Source organism: Letharia lupina, assembly GCF_014066315.1.
Source record: "Letharia lupina isolate WasteWater1 chromosome Unknown contig_6, whole genome shotgun sequence".
NCBI lineage: Eukaryota > Fungi > Ascomycota > Lecanoromycetes > Lecanorales > Parmeliaceae > Letharia > Letharia lupina.
Window position 1 is genome coordinate 523,620 of NW_023502975.1, and position 14,735 is coordinate 538,354.

The window sequence follows — 14,735 nt, forward strand, 5'->3', positions numbered from 1 at the left end:
TTCATTCGTCGTAGTCCCTTCATTCTCCGCAGTTCCTTCATTTCCCATCCTTCCGACCCTTCTCAAACAACGCTTCCGGCCAACATTATTCCAGATGCCTTTTCCTATCCTGTAATCCATTCCTAGATCTCCATCCAACTCGAACTCATCCCCGACCTTCGTTCGACCTTGACTACAGTTCCCCAATCACTCTTCGTGAAAGCCATACTGGCCATAGCGTCGGACCTGTCTTTGCACAGGTCCATGCGGAGAGTGTAGTACAGCAGTCGAAACGCAGCAACTCTACCACTATCACTCCCCTACGATACTAGACTAAGCCGCATTTGCTCGCTTGTAGTGCCTCCCCTTCATTCCCACCGTATTCATGCGATATCTTCCTTCATTGTCTGTAACCTCTGGCCCTTCACCCGAGGTTCCTTGTTGGTCCCGTAGTCCCCGGCCCTTTGACTCCATCACTTTTTCTTCCGTTGTACACAACACCGGTCATATTCACAACAACACGCACGATAGCCGCTCGATATGGACATACTACTGTATAGAACTACCTCTAGAACCGTATTGTTTGCAGTAGCATTGATACATGCCATATAGCCGCGGCAGTGATGTACTATACTACTTTAAGACGCTGTTTCTGGTATATCCAAAACACTGTTTATGTTTACGACGCTAGCTACGGAAGTGACACACAACATTGTGCCGCAGTGTCACTTCTGCTCTGTTTCAGTCACACATCTACATTAGCCGCGCAGAGTGATATCGTTTACCGCGGCTGTCACTATATATACATAACCATTGTACCACGTGAATTTGCGAAGACGGGCTGTGTATTTTATCCGGTTGGTTGCATGCACCGAGGACTACTTCTTCTGCTGCACAAGTCCAGACAAAACCTACCATCTTCATCATCTGCAACAGCAAGCAACATCGACAACAAGAACAGCAAAGACATACATCAAGCACCGGTACCAAGTACATCCCCTTGTTACTACACTGCACGAGCCATCAAGCATCCTGTTGCAAGGCACCGATTCCCTCTCACATACTCGAGCATAACTCTCTTTCGCAGACTTGCTGCTTTCTCCTCATCTTACCGTTGTCCTGTGACGGATTCCCTTGTGCAACTTCACCCCTTGCCACATTAACCGAAGGCTTCACTGTGCATTGGATCTTCCTACCCTCGTCATCTTGCCCCTTCCGTTTCGCGTTTCACTTACATCTGTCATCTGTCACACGCATCTGCATTCACATCTACCATCACTTTCTTTATCCCCTTCTCAAAGACATTTACATCTGTCATTACCACTCCTCCTACCTTCAAAGACGACTCACATATAGGATAATGTGTATCCACGAGTTTTACCTCTCGACCTCTTGTGGACATCACTTCCCAAAGCTGCCACCGTCAGCCAAACCGAACGTGTTCTTCCAAGACTATCACCCGACCATCGCCGTCCCACAAAGTTTGACATGCACTCCAGTCAAGCTCGCCTTGAAATTCTACCACGACCAAGTGGTTTACCTACCGGCCGATATGAACTGTGGAACGAAGGTGGACATCCCCAAGTCGTGCCCTATCGTCCATAGACCACGCGACGGTCCAACGAGGAGAACAATCAGGGAGGAAGAGAAAGCGGGAATTTTACTAAACAACAGCATGCTCGACAACGGCCTCGGTCCTTTCCAGAAATGGCAGATCGAGAATGATGCAGCGGTTCTGGACCAGTGCTCAAACCGCGCGAAGCCAGGAGAGCACAGTCCCAAAGCACTGCGACGGCACAAAGAGTTGAACTATCCGCTAAACATGTACCGGCATGTTCAGAATGTCAAGGCTTTCCAAGCACGAGACAGGAGATTCGCGATGCCAAATGTCAGATACACCAACGTGGACTTCGGTTGCGGCGGGCCTTTCTCCGCAGAATGTTTAACGGGATGGGATGGAACCGGATTACTGACGCACCGTTTGCACCTTTGGAGTGACGCGATCACTCACCCAAAGCCATGCAATCATGAGTGCTTGGCAGGATGGAGTGGAGCGGACCTGGACACATACCGCCAGCAAACCTGGGCGGGTGACAATATCAAGAACTGGGGAAGTTTCGATTACCCCAAGTCCGCCGCCGAGTACGTGTTCAATCACACCGAACATTGGGCTGTACTCGACTACAGCAATGTCAGTCACCTGCACGCGGACCAGTTTGACTGGCACGGTGACAACTTCGTGAGGAAACATACCCTTCCGAATGGCCAAGTGGTGCACGTGCCGGAAACGGTGCTGGTGCCGGTGCCAGAGAGTCTTGACCAGGTCTTGCGCGAGATGAGCCGGGTGTCGCTGCCGGAGGAGATCGACCAAGCTTCAATCGAAGATATTCTGGGACGGCTGCCAGAAGCCTTCGAGGAGGAGGAGCCGTTGTCAGGGGAGGGTTCAGAACCGTCAGCAGATATTGCCGAGGTTTCTGAAAGTTGTTCAACGTTGGTGAATGACCCGGTCGACGAGCCTAAGCCGATACCGGTGGAGACACCGGAAATGGCGGAGGCGCGGAGGCAAAGGGCGAGGGAAGTGATGAGGGAGAAATTGAGGAGGGATTTCTCCGAGGGAAAGGGGAAGGTGATCGACGAAGAGGGTTAGAGACTGTCAACCTTGTACATAAAATCGCGACAGTAAGACTGATGCCTTGACAGACAACATTTCTGCGGAAGGTGCAGTGGCCAACAAAACGGGCAACGAATCTGACGAAGCTGTCAATGACGGAGAACGTGGAGCGAAGAAAGTGGGTTTGACAACTTCGTCTAGCATGGAGACGATATGTGCTGGTAAGGACCCCACGATGGAGACAGATGAAGTCCTCTGAAACCAATACCGGGAAACAACCTAACAACCATCAGCTCTTCCGAACCCAGCAACGACACAGACTGCAGGTATGTCACCCATTGAACCTTACAAACGAACCACTCCTCACGCTCACCTGAACCCTCAGCTGACCCATCCACCCAAACACCACGTACATCCCCCCCCTCCCCACCTCAAACTCACCTCAAACTAACAACACCAACAGCTCCCCTCATCGCTCTCGACCGCCAACCCCAAGACCAGCGCGACGGACTCCCTCCATCCGATCTCAACAAAGCGACCAGCTCACCGATCGACGACGTCGGTGACGATTTCGACGGTACGGAGGAAAACCAAAACGAGGAGGAGTCGTCGGCAGGGTTCTGAGGGGTAGAGAAGGACCCCTTCTACAATACAGTAATCAGCGACGGATCTTGCTTCGAGACCGGGGAATGGCGTTTTCGGGATTTGGCACCGGAGGAGGGATTCTGACGGTCTTGGTGAGGATGCAGACCCTCCGTCTGTCCAGGTTTGGGGGCCTGCATGCCATCAGCGACGTGGATTTTGTAAGTGTGTGTGTGTGGGATTTTAGAGATGGGGTGGAATGATGATGGGAAATGAGGATGAATTGGATGGGTATCAAGAATATCTAGCAATACAAACATTTCCCATCCGTCCTTCCGCTACTAATCAGCCGTACGCCTAGCACACTCCCGCTAACCGATTTTGCTGGTTAAGCTTTGCACATGGCCACTAGTGTACAGCACCACATCCACACTCCAGATTTCTCTTAAAATCTCCCTGATAATGATCCATATCCGCCATCGTTTTCACATCATCGACCGGCTTTCCTAGCCAGTTCTTAAATTTCGACGAAGTTGCCAACTGTTCCTTGAGCTCTTTTGTCACGGCTTCGGTATCCACGTCTAGGTATTCCCGCAAGAAGATGCCGATTTCCGTATTCTCGTGGTTGCCGATGAGGGGATGGGCGTGTTTGGGACTGGAGGCATAGATGTTGACGTCCACGGCTGTAATTACTTTTAGTCTCGCTATGCTCGTAATGAAGAGAGGGGAGGGAACGCACCAGAATGGCCATGCGTAGTCCACCCAACCTGGGCTCTCCGACTAATGATGTCCGCAAAGATGTAGGAGGCAGGCCATGGATCCGAGTTATCTACCAAGCGATTGATCTCGTCATCCGTAGCATCGTAGACTCCCAGTCCTTGCTCGATGAGCTTTTCGCGGATGTAGGTTGCTAGGTCTTCTCTTGGGCTTTTGCCTTGCTTTGCAAGATGATCACGGAGTTGGTAGGCAAGATTTTCGGCGGAGTGAGTGGAGTTGATGAGCATGTCAGGATACCAGCGGTAGACAGGGTAGGCGTCGTGGAGTTCTGTGAAGGGTCAGCTGGAATCCAAGTCATAAGAGGTTTAAGGATGCTTACGTCGAGCCGTCGCCAGTCCGCCTGTTTCATGATCACTGGTGCCAACGAGTACACCCTCCACGGTATCCTTGTCTAAGAAGTCGAGGACACTGGTGAAGGCCTTGTCGTATGCCAACACCTCATGCACCTGTGCGACAGGATCATTCCCATGACCAGCATGGTCAATCCTGCTTCCCTCAATCATGAGAAAGAAACCCTGATCGCTGTCCTTCGTTGCATCACTCAAAGCCCTCAGCGCAGTCTGTGACATTTCATCAAGCGAAGGGTAGACATCATCCATATTCCTGCGGTCGACCTCATACGGAATATCCGTTTTGGCAAACAATCCAAGCAACGGCAACTTGACACCACTGCCAAAATTCAGTCCATCAAAACTCTTCCGATCATCCACGTAGCTAAATCCATTCTTCTTCGCCATAGCTACCACATCCTTGTCATCGTGTCTGCAAGACCCGTCCGTGGTATTAGGCAGGAAATGGCATCTCCCTCCCCCAAGCACGAGATCCAGCACTCTTCCCAGCGGATGTTCTCCAATCTCCTGCTCTGCAATGAGGTCTTCTTCTGATCTCTGGTTCACGTGTGCGGCAAAGCACGCCGGCGTGGCGTCCGTAATGCGTGTCGTAACCACCAGTCCTGTCAAGTATCCCGCCTTCTTCGCGGCCTCAAGCACAGTCCCGCAGGGCGAATGATCGGGAAGCACAGAGATAGCATGATTATAGCTCTTCATTCCACACGAAAAGGCCGTAGCGCCAGCTGCAGAATCAGTGATCAGGCTCGATGTGCTCCTCGTCCTCGAGGACCCAATAAGGTGCTGATCCAATACCAGAACATCATCAATCGGCAAACCGCTCTGCGTCTGCCTGAAGCTCCTCGTCAACGACAAGCTAGTCGGTCCCATACCATCTGATACCATGAATATCAGATTCCTCTTTCCACTCGGCTTTCCATTCTTTCCCCATCCGCCCGACTTTGTAGGATGCGACGTCTGCTGGTGTTGGTATAGAGCCGCAAGGACGATCACCGCGGCTGTAGCGATGACGGCCCAAGCAAATATCCCGATTTCTCTCCAAAAAGGCCAGCCGTATTTGCTCTGTTGGGGTTTATGTTGGCCAGTCAGTAAGGCGTCTTCCTCCTCCACATGTCGTTCGCTAGATTGTTCGGAGGAGGGGCGGTCTTCGGAGAAGAGGGGCTTCGGGCTTTCGGGCATGGTGGCTTAGGGACGAAGTTTTCTTTCTAATCAGCCTCAAGGTGACGAGATGACATTGGATTTGAGATGATGATTTGGAGGGCTGAGCGGACGACGTGGGGACTGGGGACGATCTGCGCCGTTACGATGGGAAGGTATTGTATTTTACGATTTAGCATCCTTTGATAATGATCTTTTGGGCATGACACATATGTATTCGAAATGAAGCAAGTGGGTCACCAGCACTTAGCGTGGCAACGTCTCCTGGCAAGCATACAGCAAGGACAACTAGAGAAGATTCGAGGGGTACGCGCATGCTTTTCGAGTTTTTGTCTTTAAGCGGAATGTGAATGGAGTCGTACTCTACGAGTACTTCCACCAAGACACGCCTTTTCGACATGAACTCACACTTATTGAACTTAACAGTATTCCCTATATGGCTACAGTCGAACCAATCTCGATTCTTTTCAATCATCAGGACAACCCTCAACCCAATCATCCAAACTCATCTCCTTCAACACCGTCTCAAACCCCTTAGCATCATCATTGCCACAAATACTGTCCACCTTCTGTGCTGCCACATTTGGCGCTCCATCCGGATACTCAATATGAATGACCGGCTCCCCTACTTCCACAAATGGCTGCCAGGTATCACACTCTCCATACTGTACGCACTGCTCATTCACGGCCCATTGCATCCTTTCCAAAACCTGCGGGATGATCTCTCCCGCGTTCTCTAGGCCGACTGATAGATCTCGTGCATGAGCCGCATCCGCTAGGAAGTTGACGTAATCCACAGCATCTGCCTGCGTAAGACCGAGGCCATTATCGTTGTCACCACCCACTTTATCAGGATCGACACCATCACAGCCTTTCGTCACCGCCAGATCGAGCCGCGAAAGCATGGCGTTGCGGAAGTCGGTGGAGTTAGTATTGAGCCACCATTCGCCTGCTCGCCTGCGCAACCATCAAGCGGTTTCGTAAGGTCGGTCCTGTTATTAAAGGATCCGGCGTCCGGGCGCCAATTCTCGTAACTGCTGGCCGAGAAGTAACAGATTACTTTTCGACCCTGATTGTAAAGAGTGGTGATGGTGGTAGCATTGTTGCCGAACATGTCGATGTCATAGACCGAGGCGTTGAAGCTGGTATTGATGAGAGGATGCGCTAGTTCAATTTGCCAGGAGTTGGATGTGGTGGGAGACCAAGAACGGGCCATTGGAACCAATAGTGCTGGCGTTATTGCTTGTGATATTGGACGGTAATGAGTATGATGCGCCGCCAGATGAACCACCATTTGTTAGACCTACTCCTAGGCCGACGCCGAGGGCAATGGCAATAAGGATAGCCGCACCAAGAAGAAAGAGTTTCCATAGGTTGAAATGTGTATGGCGCCAAGATCCTTTCGAAGCATTGCCTTTCTCTACAATACTGTTGTCCGTGCTGCGAGGTTTTTCAAGGGAGGCTACCGCAGGATTGTCAATAGGAGGACTTCGAAATGGTCTGCAAAAGATTCGTGAGAAGCAATGCGAGAGGGACGGCTTCGTGAACAAAATGCACTGTTATCAAGCCAAAGAATGGGTTCCCTAATATCAGCCTTGCGGAAGGGATACAGAACGTAAGACGTCGAAGAATTAGACCTGCGAGGAGCCTTAGGGAAAAAAGGTCGTGGTAGATCTCTAGCCCAATGCATGATTCAGGTGGGTATGACTGAAAAGCGCAACGCAAATGACACACAAGACGCAACACTCATGTCAAACAGCAGAACGATCAAGATCTGAAACTTCGTTTATGTATTTCTGTAATTGCAGAGCGAATTTACGAAGCCCAGAGCGCGTTTTCACGCTAGACTGTAACTAGCGCTGGCACCACAAAATCTCCACAGATTGTGGAGGCGCAGGTTCTTGTGCCTCTTTGATACTAGAAGGGCTGATTCGAATCGCTCAACTACTGAAAAGTGTGCATCGCTTGGTACTGATATGCTTAGAGGTGAAGGCTTGGCAGAATGCACTTTCATCAATGAGATGTGCCACAGTGCAATTGCGAGAGAGAGAAACTGGAATGAATAGCAGATAGCAGATAGCAGATACAGCAACAGTCAAAAGTCATCACTCATAGTCGTCGCAAGCGTAACATGTTGTCCAGGTCCACTGGATTACCTGCCCAGCTTTCTCAGCTCAAGCCATCGGAGAGGCGGATACACGAGCGCAGCCCATGAAAACCCGACGTAGTTGCCCATCTGCCCGAAGATTAGCACACACATAAAAGAGTAGCAACTGAGACCTCTTTATTAGAACATAGAAGATGGCCGGAACATACATCAGCCCCATACTCTCCTACTTGCTTCGCTATAGGTCCAATATACCAAACCTGAGCCATACAAAGAATCGCACCTGCCCAGCCAACAAGGAATGCGATCAGTGCCGCAATCCCAACCGGCAGCTTGTTTTGTTGATTCCAAACTGTCCAATCGTACCCAGTCCTCCTTCGAAAGATGATCTGCTCTTCTAAAATAATGGCAATCCAGATGGCGAGCCAATATCCCATCAGCGCCAGAAAGTTCGTAAAGATTTCGCTTAGATGATCGCGACCGGCAAGCGCACATACAGTGTAGATGATCACACCGAAAGTATTCCAGACGAAGCGTGGTACCTTTTGAGCTGTTCTGCCCAAGATCTGGAAGTCAATGCCACTCGAGTATGTCGGATATATCGCATTTGCAATCAATCCAAGGGCGATGACTACGCCAAGAAATTTGCCAAAGCCGTGCAAGGAGGAGAAACCTTCGACTAGGAGATTTCCTTGGCCACTTGAATACGCCGCAGAGTAAGCGGCGTTACTGGTCACGCCGGATGCAAGACCGATACCAACAATGAGCGCGAAGCTGAAAGAGGAAACCAGGCCAAGCAAAGAGACAAAGAACAGGGGCAGGCGTGGCGTAGATGGTGGGTAATAGACGAAGAAATCCGCGGCACCACCGGCGTAGGTAATTGCTGCGCTGAAGCAAAGGGAGAAGAATGACAGCCTGTTACCAATCCTGGTCCGAGGATCTCCTGCAGTCGGCGTGGCCAGATCAAATTGAGACGCAGAAACACCGTAAAGAATGCTGATTGCGATGAGCTGCGGAAGCCATGCGTACCGCATGTACATATGGTATATCGAGATGCCAAAGGTGGTGATGACCCAGCCGATGACTGCGACAACGATGATTCCGACGACGACAGACATGTGTCCATTAGACGATACAGCGGAGAGGATTTGGCCAGCCACGACTAGATCAATCATAGAGTATCCCAGTAGTACGATCAGATTGAGCAGCACGATCAATTTGCTCGGCCACCATCCAAAAGTATATCTGGTGAAGATCATAGTTCGGTTCCCCGATACTGCACCCCAAGTTGCAATGTAGGCAACAACGAGGCTGCCCAGCAAAGACCCAAATACAGCACACAATGCGGCGTCTTTGAAGCTGAGATAATAGACTGCTGGCGCGAGCATTCCAAGGGTAATGTTGACGGCGGCCAGGTTGACGGAAACCCACATAAGGAAGGCTTGGATATAGTCCTTCCATGTCTGCGCGTGAGTTTCGTGGGGCTCGACTCGCTGGACCCCTCGTGCTTCGAGGTTGTACTTGATCAATTGCCGCTCGAATTGGCTCAAGTACAGCCCCATTCTTCCAAAAGGTTCTGTTGTTTCTTTTGATGAATGTGCATGCGCTGAGTGCTTCGGCTCGTCACTGGATGCATCAACCGCCATTCCATCTTTCTCTATGCCTTTCTCCACATCCTCCGATACGGGCGATGGAGTTGCCATTGTGCCCTGTAAGAGTCAGTACAGTCGAGACTTCCGAGCTTCAATGGGGACAGCAAGATTCTTTCGCTGGAATGATCCAGATCAAGTTCGACCGTTTGTTCTCAGCCCAAGAGCTTTATAGTCCGTTGTATCTCCCTTTTCAAGCCATCGAAGGCTAGGAAATGGGTTGGATGCAATGAGATGACAAAGTCCTGGGCACCGGTTGCATGCGTGTCATTGCACATTACCTTGATCATTGGATAGTCTTCCTTTGCTACTCGGCATGATGTGCGGGTTTGCTCGGATGAAATACCTAAACTCTGTGATGGCTTGCGGACCTGATAAGAATATCAGTCTGGGCCAAGGTGAACGAACCATTCTCAAAGGTGACGTAGACTTAGCAGATCGCATTGCATTCGGAGAGCTTACGGAATTAACTCAAGAGCAACTACCCTTTCTGTACGGAAGAGGGGTAATATCAGTAATCAGGAAATATCACGTAGTTCGTGATGATGATAGAGAAGCCCAAAAGGTTTGAACTTAGAACATCACACTGCACAGCGCAAGTTTCCAGTAAAGATGTAAGTGTAGAAGAGAACGTAGTAAGGAAGAGAAGTAGAGAAGATGAGATGAGGTTGGTTCGGAGAAAATATCAAAATTGTGTGACGTTGAGAGCCGTTTCCGCAGACCATAAATTTAGTTCAAACTCTCAAAGTTCAGCCAACAATCCTTTTAGTTGCCCTGTCATTGTCCAATTGCTTCGAGGTCCAAGCTATTTCTGAAGTCTGCATACTCACCAAGCCACACCATGGCAGCCCCAAGCATCCCCCTCCTCCGCGCGCTCAGAGCCACCGAAGCAATCCGATCAACCCTCCCTCTCCGCCAACAACCACCAAATCTACCCAAACGTTTCTCATCGCACTCCCCCTCACCCCACCGCCGATCACCACATCCTTTCCAGACCACCAACCTCCGCAGCCATGCGCGCACCCTCTCAACAACCCCCACCCCGCTCTCCGCCTCCTCACCCCCCACAACCACCGACCGCGGCCCCGCCTCCACCGAACCCACCCAAACAGACTTCAGCGCCATGGACGTGTTCTCCAACGCGCCCGCTCCCACGGCCTCGATAGACGCCTGCCTCTCCGACGGCTTCCACCTCGACAACGGCGTCAAGATAACCGGCGGCGCCGGCCTGCTGCTCGTGTCGGGCGAAGCGTTCGCCTGGCGGCCGTGGGAAGGCGGCGGGCGCGGGCGCCTGTTGAATAGTAAGGGGCAATGGGATACCGGGGAGGGCGCGTGGGGGGTGCTGGGGTTGGTGTGGCCGAAGCCTGATTTGTTGATACTGGGGTTGGGGCCGGGCATGTATCCGATTGCGCCGGAGACGAGGAGGTGTATCAACGATATGGGGATTCGGATTGATGTGCAGGATACGAGGAATGCGGCTGCGCAGTTCAATTTGCTGGCTACGGAGAGGGGGGTGGGCAATGTGGCGTGTGCTTTGATACCTATTGGGTGGAGGGAGCCTAAATGATGGATATATCTGTGCCATGAATGACTGATGTTGTGGCTCCGGCGGTCACCATTATTAAGACTCATGATCATACAGAGTGATAGGAGTAAATGACAGTGGCATCATATGGGGTATCAAACGCCCTGTATTTTACGCCCGACCCTAGATCCTTATCACAAATTGAATTAGATATACATAGAGCCAGCTTATTACCTTCCCGTCTATAACCTCCATCAACAAGCTCCTCACGGTTTCTGATTAGCTCACAGCACCAAAGCAGCCATAGCTCCGAGGACCAACGGGACACCCGTAACGGCAGCCCTGACAGCACCACCCGCACTGAAAGAGGTCTTCAACGACGTTGGTGGTGCCACAGTCGTAGCTGGCAGCGTTGTTGGCACACTTGGTGCTACGGTCGGCGTCACAGACTCCGTCACAGGTGTGACAACGACGGAAGGTAGGATGTGAGAATTCTGGTGCTTGACGACGTGAGTGGCGTTGGCGCCTTCGTGGTGAACCAGGTGTGCGGAGAGGTGTTTACCGGTGGCGAAGGGTTTGGCAACGTGGTCCTTGGTATGAGTGTGAATCTTTTTGTGGGTCTTGGACTCGCCTGTTGCGTAAATCTTGATGGTGTTGGAACTGTTCTTGGTGTGGTGCTTCTCGAGTTCAACGGTGCCTGTTGGTTCTTGAACCTGCCCATCCGAGGCTTGCTTCACAGACTTTGCTGATTCCTTTACGGATTTCGCTGACTCTTTCACAGCTTTCTTTGACGGTGTAGGTGTGGCTGCCGGTGTTGATGAGGAAGAGGTACTTATGGAGTTTGAGATGCCGAATTGATCTGACCATTGGAAGTCGCCGGTATCTGCAATAATCTTGAGGCCGTAATTATGGTTTCCATCTGGCACGAGATCCGTTGCAGGGGTCCAGACGAATGAGCCAGTGTTAGGGGTGTGGTCCACGATACAGCCGATCTCCTTGATGTCGAGAGAGTCGCCCTGGCAGAGGACGAGGGAGACGGAGGTTCCGGTGTTGTTCTCCCAGCGGATAGTATACGGCGTGCCCCCTGGCACGATGTCATGGAGGCCAGGAAGGTTGATTGCATTGCAATTGGGGGTTGGGTCACTCTTCGCTTGTTGAGCACAGACATCGGTAGCTGAAATGAGTCCTGCATGAGCCAGAATGGCCAGAGTCGCAAGTGTAACACGCATTGTTTTGCTTAGAGAGTCGAAATTTGGAGGGTTTGAGCGTTATAAAGAGAGGAAACAGTATATAATGAGCGTGTGGAGACCGGAATAGACATGGGTTGCCAAAGAGCGACTTGGGTGAAGGAAGCAATGACTGTAGGTAGAACGACAGCGAGGCGGTGAATAAAGCAGACAAAATAGGAGGTGCGCCTTGTGCGCCGTTGATGCGACATATTAGAAGTTCATTTCCAGGTCGTATTCTGTCAGATTTCAGGAGGCCCACAAATTAAAAACATGAAACGCTCGCTCAAGGCAAAACCCGTTGGGTTATGCAGCTCTGCAAGTACAATTGTTTGTTGCGAGCGAACTGTAAAAGGGTTACTCAGCCTCTCGGGACGGCACAGACCATCGCATCCCGTATTCATGCAAGGCTGGTTCAGCCGATCGAACCATTCTTCTCGAGGGTTTCAAGTCCATTCTGTGAATGTTGTCACGTCCGCTCTGTGATGTTGACTTCGCCTCGAAGATGCACGAGTTACTGTTGCCAGCTGCCTTCCGCAATGGTGCCTCTGCACTTGTGGCAGATCCCATGGGATCTGGGGGCGCAGAAACATGTGCGCTGACGGCGCACCGTGGCACCACAATTGTCGACCTCCCGGTGTGCTATCTTTGGAAATGAATCTTTTGGGTTCTCGATAAGGTCCACTCGTGAATGATTCATCTTCTGCCGGAACCTGGCTTGTGGACCAAGCCTGCTATTCATCGCCGTTGGTGTCTAGATGTCCATGCGTGAGCGCGAGAGGAATGACAACTAGACCGATGCAGACGACGGCGAAGCAAGTGGCAATGGAGACTTGAGCCCGCCTCGAACGTATTTTTGGCAATCTAAGTCGGTGTTGCTGGATCTTCCCTAGAGCGACGTCTTTGTAAGTGGGCAGAGGTTCGGCCATGTCTTGTTCTATGTAGGACGGCGGTCTGGAGAGGGAACTAGTACTTGAAGGAGGAGGCAGATGTGCAGCTTCCAAATCAGCCAGGGGTGTATTTTGAGAAGCCATGGTCCAGGTGTGAGTGTGAGAGCGTAGGGAAGTCACACGAGAATATGGCTTGCGAGAAGAGAATTGGTAGACGGCAGTATCAACAATGGCAAGTGTTCGTAATGCGCTTCCTCTGCTGTCTCTGGTAAGAACGGCAGTCTGCTCATAATATGTGTGTATCTGCAGGATTCACAGTCAGCCTACCTATTCGTAAGCAACTTCGGCCGCATGGCTGCGCCTCAGTGGTATGCGTCGTGCCCGTATTCAGCACTTTGATGCAATTCGCAACTTCAATTCCGCGATTAAGATTCCTCATCTTTCAAGAGTTGCCCTTTTGAAAGACTTTGTTTGCATAGTCCTTTTTCGCTGACGGCCATTGCGTCATCGGCTTCGGCAAAACGGAGAACCGTATCGTTGACAAACCTGAACAAGGAACCATTGGCTACCAGACAGCCGCAAGCCCATCGGCGATCCCAGAAGATGCTGAAACTCATCAGTGCCACGCCCTCGCCCTATGCTCGCAAAGTGAGGATCGCTCTCATAGAGAAGAGAATCCCATTCGAGCTCCTTACGGAAGTGCCATGGGACAGTACCACACAGACCCCTCAATACAACCCCCTCGAGAAGCTACCGGTCTTGGTCCTTGACAACGGCAAATCCGTATACGAAAGCCACTATATTTTGGAGTTCATCGAAGCAAAGTATACCAATGTAATGCAGCTGCTGCCAAGAAATGATGTAGATGGCGCGCTCTTTGCCAAACAGGTCGAAGTCGTGGCCGATGGTATTTGCGATGCGCTGGTGCTCTTATTCTTTGAAAAACAAAAGGAAGACGGCAAGCGGAGCGAGGAGTGGATGGCACGGCAGCGAAGGAAGGTAGATGGCGGACTGAAGGCGCTTGCAGCTTGGATTGGCGACAAGAAATTCTTCGTCAACGACACCTTTGGACTGGCAGATATTGCAGCGGGATCGGTCCTTGGCTACTTGAAAGTCAGGTTTCCTGAGCATTCATGGAGGGAGACCTACCCTCATTTAGCGAGATACAGCGAGGACCTGGAGGAAAGGCAGAGCTTCAAGGATACGGTTCCCAGGCCGCAGACGATTAGTGACAAAATCGTCTAGGCTATTAAAGGGGGCTCATTCATAGCTGGAGACCGTTTGTGGCAAACTGATGCAAACACTACTGAAACATTGCGTGAATTGGCGTTGGTTGTTCCCTATGTAAACATTGAAGCCTTGTGACCGAGAGTCAAGATAGTATTGCACGCTGGTGTTCACTCATGTTGGAGATTGATGTTTGGCTCTTGTGCTCGCCTCGCGTATTGACCTTGGGTCAGAGATAGACCCGAGTTGGACACCGCACAGTAAGATTGTGAATAATAATGTAGGCCGACATGAGAACTGCATTAATCCTGATTCGCATGATTCGCGTGATTTTGAGTTTCATCTGTACTAGTACAGACGCCATCTCATGGCACAGTCTTATTATTCTTCCAAGCACTGTCAATCATATCAGGTCTCAGAACTTGAACAGCTTGAGCTCTCACAAAGACTTTCCAATGCTGTCTGAGAACTCCACAAACCGACATGAGAGTTGAGAGAAGAAATGGACTTTATTCCTGGAAAAATTCTTCGTTACGGATCTAGCAATCGCTTTACTCGTAGATATTACCGGTTCCGACATCAAGAATAACAGGCGCGTAGAACAGCGTTGTGACTATCTCGAGATATTACCTACCTACCTAATTGAGTTTCGGTCAG

General features: G+C 50.8%; 7 protein-coding genes across 7 annotated transcripts; 3 read left to right on the forward strand and 4 right to left on the reverse strand.

Annotated features, from left to right (window-relative positions):
- Window positions 1-1,339: 1,339 nt before the first annotated feature.
- HO133_009042 (uncharacterized protein) lies at window positions 1,340-3,214 on the forward strand (the record flags this gene model as incomplete). The annotated part of the gene is made up of 3 exons (XM_037299903.1): window positions 1,340-2,621; window positions 2,680-2,811; window positions 3,054-3,214. The coding sequence occupies 3 exons, from the start codon at window positions 1,340-1,342 to the stop codon at window positions 3,212-3,214; spliced, it is 1,575 nt and encodes a 524-aa protein (XP_037154729.1).
- Window positions 3,215-3,580: 366 nt separating this feature from the next.
- Window positions 3,581-5,475, reverse strand: HO133_009043 (uncharacterized protein; the record flags this gene model as incomplete). Its single annotated transcript, XM_037299904.1, has 3 exons — window positions 3,581-3,855; window positions 3,912-4,217; window positions 4,269-5,475. 3 exons carry the CDS (start codon window positions 5,473-5,475, stop codon window positions 3,581-3,583), a joined length of 1,788 nt encoding a protein of 595 aa, XP_037154730.1.
- Window positions 5,476-5,921: 446 nt separating this feature from the next.
- HO133_009044 (uncharacterized protein) lies at window positions 5,922-6,555 on the reverse strand (the record flags this gene model as incomplete). The annotated part of the gene is made up of 2 exons (XM_037299905.1): window positions 5,922-6,411; window positions 6,515-6,555. The coding sequence occupies 2 exons, from the start codon at window positions 6,553-6,555 to the stop codon at window positions 5,922-5,924; spliced, it is 531 nt and encodes a 176-aa protein (XP_037154731.1).
- Window positions 6,556-7,606: 1,051 nt separating this feature from the next.
- On the reverse strand, window positions 7,607-9,264 carry HO133_009045 (uncharacterized protein; the record flags this gene model as incomplete). Its single annotated transcript, XM_037299906.1, has 2 exons — window positions 7,607-7,690; window positions 7,771-9,264. The coding sequence occupies 2 exons, from the start codon at window positions 9,262-9,264 to the stop codon at window positions 7,607-7,609; spliced, it is 1,578 nt and encodes a 525-aa protein (XP_037154732.1).
- A 787-nt stretch (window positions 9,265-10,051) lies between these two features.
- On the forward strand, window positions 10,052-10,777 carry HO133_009046 (uncharacterized protein; the record flags this gene model as incomplete). Its single annotated transcript, XM_037299907.1, has 1 exon — window positions 10,052-10,777. One exon carries the CDS (start codon window positions 10,052-10,054, stop codon window positions 10,775-10,777), a length of 726 nt encoding a protein of 241 aa, XP_037154733.1.
- A 242-nt stretch (window positions 10,778-11,019) lies between these two features.
- Window positions 11,020-11,964, reverse strand: HO133_009047 (uncharacterized protein; the record flags this gene model as incomplete). The annotated part of the gene is made up of 1 exon (XM_037299908.1): window positions 11,020-11,964. One exon carries the CDS (start codon window positions 11,962-11,964, stop codon window positions 11,020-11,022), a length of 945 nt encoding a protein of 314 aa, XP_037154734.1.
- Window positions 11,965-13,080: 1,116 nt separating this feature from the next.
- HO133_009048 (uncharacterized protein) lies at window positions 13,081-14,096 on the forward strand (the record flags this gene model as incomplete). The annotated part of the gene is made up of 2 exons (XM_037299909.1): window positions 13,081-13,119; window positions 13,428-14,096. 2 exons carry the CDS (start codon window positions 13,081-13,083, stop codon window positions 14,094-14,096), a joined length of 708 nt encoding a protein of 235 aa, XP_037154735.1.
- Between the last annotated feature and the right edge of the window lie 639 nt (window positions 14,097-14,735).